At 53.3% G+C, this 6,048-nt stretch overlaps 1 protein-coding gene across 1 annotated transcript; it reads right to left on the bottom strand.

Annotated features, from left to right (window-relative positions):
* Positions 1–316: 316 nt before the first annotated feature.
* Positions 317–5,184, bottom strand: RPL38 (ribosomal protein L38). The gene is made up of 5 exons (XM_086687934.1): positions 5,087–5,184; positions 4,856–4,894; positions 4,624–4,684; positions 1,118–1,240; positions 317–391 (listed from the first exon to the last, which is right to left on the bottom strand). The coding sequence occupies exons 2-5, from the start codon at positions 4,856–4,858 to the stop codon at positions 366–368; spliced, it is 213 nt and encodes a 70-aa protein (XP_086544060.1). The 5' UTR covers positions 4,859–4,894; positions 5,087–5,184; the 3' UTR covers positions 317–365.
* Positions 5,185–6,048: the final 864 nt, after the last annotated feature.

The raw sequence follows: 6,048 nt of genomic DNA, 5'->3' as shown, positions 1-6,048 counted from the left end.
CCGCACTTCTAAGACGGCTAATCAACTCCACCTTGTAACTACCATTTTCATTATCAGGAAGCTCACTTTACCCAAATGACTTCTAAATCCCACGAGGGCACGCTGGCTTACTTCCACAAATACCTGGCTCTTCCATCTATTTCCATCTATTTATTTTCAAACTTAGGCTAAAAAGAGGATGGTTCTATTCGTCCACTGGGATCACGGCCAAAGATGAGGGACACCAAGTAGGTAGCAACCGGGACCCCCCAGCCTGTTCCCACCAAGACCTGTGACCAAGTAATATTTCCCTTCCTGCTCTCAAAGACAAAGGACATTTTAGGAATTTTTAAAACTTTAATACAGTTCCAATCAGTGTGCCGGGTTCATTTCAGCTCCTTTACTGCCAAACCTAGGAGAAAAGAGATACACAAGTGAGCCACCCAAAACATACATTGTATTTTGAGTTACTCTTGCTTGTCTGGATTTTGTACTTAAAACTAAAGAGGGTTAACAAAACTCAGAAATTAAGCATACCGAGGTGGTTCTGCTTAAAATAATAGTGTTTGACGACGATGGTAATAATAATAATAATAGTAATAATAATAATAAATAAAACACACTCCTCACAGCCTCCATGAAGAAGTCTCAAGAGGTGCTTACAAAGCTAGGCCCTATCGGTTAACTTCTCATGGTCAACAGGCAGACTTTGGGAGCACTGTGCTCCGGGCCGTGTCCCCCATGGCCCTCGGTCCTCCCACCAGCAGGAAGGGCCCTGTCCAACCTATGCTCACGGCCTATAGCAGTTAGTTTCCCGACCTGCACCACTGTACCATAGCCACCTTGCAGGGCTGTGGGGAGAACGGACCAGTGCCCCACACTCCGTTAGCAAAGCACGAACGGGAACAAAACAAACTGCCCTCTGGCCAAGGAAACGATTCCTGGTATGGGATGGACACTGGGGACCACGACCATTCACTCCTTGCGTGACCAACAGCAAAAGCAGATACTTAGGACAAGCCACACGTGCACTTTCCTAAATCTGGGGACAACTCAAGGAACAAGATGGAGACACGTGCACCTTCCACATTTCTGGTCTTACCCCCCCCACCCCCCAGCCGATTCCAAACTCACTCACCTGGGGGCAGGGACTGCTTCAGTTTCTCTGCCTTCTCTTTGTCTGTGATGACCAAAGTGTAAAGGTATCTGCTGCATCGGACTTTGAACTTCACATTATCCTTATTTTTCTTGATCTTGACGGCTACCAAACAGACCAGAATGAGCAATTAAAAACTGTGTCACAGAAAAGAGATGTCATGCAGCGCACCTGCTTTGTATTTATGCAGAAAGGGGCACTCTGGACTGCAACCACGGACAGGGCTGTGCTCTCCTCCCTGTACCGTGCCTCTGCTGAAAGAGAAAACAAGAGGTCCTCTAAGACTTCAGTATTTAAACAGTTGTCAGAAACCTGTATTTCCCGGGGCACCTGGGTGACTCAGCCGGTTAAGCGTCCCAGCTCTTGACTCTGGCTCTCAAGATCTCAGGTTCACGAGATTGAACCCTGTGGGCTCTGCACTAAGCGGGGAGGCTGCTTGGGATTCTGTCCCTCCCTCTTGTACCCAGGAGCGCTCTCTCTCTCTCTCTCAAAACAAAAGCCACTACATTTCCCTTCAGTTCCCTTCCAGAGAGGACATCCCCTGGGCCAATGGGAACTGCTTGCTTCAGGATCCCATCACCTACACAGTGAGTTACATGCTAAAGCTTTTCTTAAATTCATGAAACTCCTTTTCCGGCCTCTTTCCTACTGCCAAATTCTCTCCCAGGACCAGAGCACAGACAACAAGGAGTCCCAGGTGTAACTCAAACTCAGCGCTGCAAGGTCTAAGTTTTGTGGTCTGTGGATGGCGTGGTCTGCTCTGGAGGCCACTCACTTCCCCGTATGTTACGGCCATTTCACATGCCCATCAAAACTCCCCACCGTAACTTTAGAAACAGCCCAGACTCTCCCCAGAATTCGTTATTATCGTTTCAGTGGATTATCAGTATCGATCAGGAGTCCGCTGGCTGGGGAATGCACAGGGCTCTGGCGTCTCAGCCCCATACCTGACCTTACACAAGCACTCAGCCCCCGCAGAAGCAGCGCAAGATTAACTCGGACTCACAACCCACAACTCCGTCTCTGCCAGTAACTGCCGGAGAAGTAAGACATGGCACAGGAAGAAGCCCTTCAGCCCGCCCAAGGCAGTGGCCGCCTCAGCTTATGTTTTAGTAAATCCAGAAAACTGGGTATTCATTCAAACCAACCTATTTTGCTACCTTAACGTCCCCTTTAAAGCGAAGGCACCGCACTGCCCCTAGCAGCTGCTGTATGTCTACACATTAGGCTCAACGTGTGCGGGGAAGACCCGTGCATCTCTTAAAGAAGAGACGTTTACTCAACGTCATGAGAGTGTGCGGAAGTTCTGTTCTGGGCACCGTCCTGCACCCCGAAGGACCGAGAGCAGAAACAGGAGACTTTATGCCTCCTTTGTGTCCAAGGCAACAGCATTCAAAACAGCCAGACGACACACCGAATGCCCACTGACAGACGAAGAAACCAAACGGGGCACGTCCGTATGACGAGCATTCAGCCTTAAAAAGGCAATTCTGACAAACGCGACAACGTGGATGAGCCATGAAGACCCTACGCTACACGAGGCAAGCCAGTCACAAGAGGACAAACACCGCTGATTTCACCTACAGGAGGAATCTAGAACAGTCCACGAAGCAGGCAGAATGGTGGCTGCCGGCGACTGGAGAGAGAGGACGGGGAGTTACTGTTTCAAGAGCGTAGTTTCAGTCTTACAAGATCAAGAGTTCTGAAGATGCAGCGAGCACGTTCTCCGGGCCAGTGAACTACACACTTAAAAGCAGGTTTTATGGGAGCGCCTGGCTGGGTCTTTCGGTTGAGTGTCTGACTCTTGATTTGGGCTCAGGCCATGATCTCATGGTTCTTGACATCAAGCCCTGCATCAGGCTCTGCACAGACAGCTCAGAGCCTCCTTGGGATTGTCTCTCTCTGCCCCGCCCCCACTCGTGCGTAAGCTTGCTCTCCAAGTAACTAAATAACCTTAAAAAAAAATAAAAATAAGCTTTATGTTACACATATTTATAAATTCAGTTTTTAAAAAATGTACTGAACCGACACTGAACACCCTATTATGTCTGCAGGGCAGCAACCCCGACCTCACAGGCCACAGGAAAACCACGCTCCCAAATTAAAACGCAAACCAATCTGACGGATTTGGGGCCGCTTCTTCAAAATGCTGAGGTCTCTAAAGGACCCTTTGATGTGATCCTTGCACCAATCCCACGGGACAGATGCTATTGTCCCATCTTCAACTGAAGGAAAGGGGGGTGCTGTGTCTAATCTGCTGAGGACGGCCACTTACCGACAGAGCTGGGATGCGACTCAGGCAGGCAGTGTGACCACTCCTGGTCTGAACGAAACCGTCAAGACAACCTCTCTAAGCACGACAGCACACGACACACACGCGGTCACCTGTGGTCCCCAGAACCACCAGACAGACATCCCTACCAGATGGTACTTGTTCCCACAGATGGCCACCATCTCAAGAAGTACCAGAGGCGCAAAGGTAACAAGGACACAGATGGGACCCCCCTCCCCCAACACTGTGAACCCACGTGCGCTTCCATCCCTCCAAGGACAGAGCACCAGACAGGACAACCAGGTCCTGAACCACGTCAACAGGTCAGCAGGACGCCAGGCCACGTTCAGAGCATCTCGTGTTCTCTTAATGACACGTCTGAGTGGAAAAGGAAGCTTTAAGGAGTATTTGATGTAGCAGGAAGACGACTCTGGGCTAAAAAACAAACAACCCCCCCCCCCCCAATAAAAAACCCCAAGGGGGCTCCTGAGCGGCTACCAAAGGCTCAAGTCATGATCCCAGGGTCATGAGATCGAGCCCCGAGTTGGGCTCTGTGCTCAGCGTGGAGCCTGCTTAAGATTCGCTCTTCTTCGCTCGCTCTAAATATAAAGCACCCTCCCTCCAAGGTACGAACTCTACATCTACCCCGCGTTAAGCACAAGCCCCCAAACCTCCGGCGCGACAACAAAGCGAGAACGGAACTCCCTCCCACGCGTGGTGCGAACGCCGAGAACTGGGCACCCGGGCCGCGACCTCACCAATCCGAAGCTTGCTGTTGTAGCTTTCGGACGCACCGCTTCCTTTCCCTGCTTTACACGCCGGGAAACCAAGTCCGACGACTTCGTGCGGTTCCCTGGGCGCGGGGCCAGGACCCTGACCGCTGCGGGCCCCCAGCCCAACGTGCCGCGCTGGAGTCAGGGTCCGGAAACCCGCCTTTCCCGACCTCCACCCAGCAAGGCTTCTGCTCGGAACGCACACCTTGTTCTGAACTAAGCACGGCTCTGAAAGCGTTCACCATCAGGCAGAGCAGGGAACGCACTGCCCAACGAGGTCTTCCTCCGGAAAGCACGCCAGAACCGCCGCTCCCCGGCGGCCGGGCGCTCACGGGAACAGCCTCCCCGGGGACACACCGGGGGACGGCGCTCGGGGTAGGGGTCGCCCCGCGAGCCCGCCCGCCCCCGCTCGCTCCTCCCGCCCGGTCAGGGAGACCACTTACACTTGGCATCCTTTCGCCTGGCCGTGAGCAGAAAGTCCTTGATTTCTTCAATCTTGCGAGGCTGCAACACAAACGGGCAATGAGCTGCACAGACACGCTTTTTCTGGCTGTGACTTAACCATCGCCACCAGTCCCTGGCGGGGATCGGAAACCCCTGCTCAGGCGCTCCCGCCCGCCCGCCCCGGGGGCCCCGCCGCCTCCCCGGGAAGGTCCCGGCAGGGGCCGTACTCACCATGGTTACGAGGGACGCAGGCGAGCGCGCGGCTGGCAGCTGCGGAGAAGACAAGCGTTAGCGTCAAAGGGGCGCGGGGAGGCGCGACGACCCCCGCTTCTCTCCCCCACCCCGAAATGCCGACCCCGTCGCACTCCATCCTCCTCCCCCGCACCCTCGATCCACACCCGGGTTCCTCAGCTCTCCCCCGGTCGTGGATTACCCCGGATTACCCGCCAGAGCCCCGCTTACCGCCCAGGAGACACTCGCGGCGAGCAGCAAGAAGGGAGGCCGGAAAAGAGCGAGACTTCCGTTTCCTGGCAGTTAAACCCTCCCCCGAAGGAAACTGGGTACGGTGTCTGCAAAGGGTCAAGAATTACATAGGCGTTTGTCCTTCCCGTTGCAGCATCTCTGCCCCCTTCTGGCCTATATTAATAGTGCAGATCGAGGAATAAAGTGGGCCGCCCCCCTCCTCCCTTCACTCTCTTTACCTTCCCCATCCGCAGTCCCCCACCTAGGCTTTGTTAGGCTTTCTTTCAGATCCGGTTGAAAGACCGGACACTTATTATCGACTACTTTCATTCGATCTGTGCGTTGGGCATCTACGCAGAGATTTTCCTATTTAAGTAAGGGGATCCTCTTATGTACATTTTAGAACTTTCTAGGGATTTCTCACATTTCTGTCTGATCGCCTTCCCTGTGGACGCCTAATCCGTCATGCTGCTTCCAATTCCTTTAAGAACTGGTGTACAATAAGGGTAAATTAATACTTCCAGTAGCTGACATTGATGGCGCATAACATGGGGCATCCCCTGTGCGAAACCCTGATCCCCAGGCGCACCTGTGACAGGTGGCTCTCGTCGTTACCCCAGTTTTTCCCACGGGGCGAATGAAGGTTTGTCCTTTTGGAGAGAGGTGAAGCCAGGACTCGAACCCACGGTGGTCGGATCCCAAGCCCAGACTCCTGGCCGCAGCTTTCGGAGGCGGTGCCCCTGAAATGGGCGGGCAGCTCTGGGCAGGCAGCGTTTCCTTTGCCCCTTTGCTTCCTCCCAGCCTCCAGCCCATGCCTGACCTCGTTTTCTCCGCAGGCCTTTACCCTCAGCTCTCACACAACGTCTTTTCAGGCAGGCTATGGGAAGCCTGAGGGTATCGATTTTATTTTTATCCTCCGCTTGTCGTCTATTTTCAACCTCTCTACAAATGTCTACATTTGA

Source organism: Puma concolor, chromosome E1 (assembly GCF_028749965.1).
Source record: "Puma concolor isolate L17-30 chromosome E1, mPumCon1.1.hap2, whole genome shotgun sequence".
Taxonomy (NCBI): domain Eukaryota; kingdom Metazoa; phylum Chordata; class Mammalia; order Carnivora; family Felidae; genus Puma; species Puma concolor.
The sequence above is the reverse complement of the archived record's forward strand: the minus strand, read 5'-3'. Positions and strand labels throughout refer to the sequence as shown.

Coding starts and splice junctions, on each gene's coding strand:
- RPL38 (XM_086687934.1), bottom strand. Junction 1,241..4,623: donor CAGGCGAAAGGATGCCAAGT/GTAAGTGGTCTC, acceptor TCTGTTTGGTAG/CCGTCAAGATCAAGAAAAAT. Junction 392..1,117: donor GAAGCAGTCCCTGCCCCCAG/GTGAGTGAGTTT, acceptor CTTTTCTCCTAG/GTTTGGCAGTAAAGGAGCTG.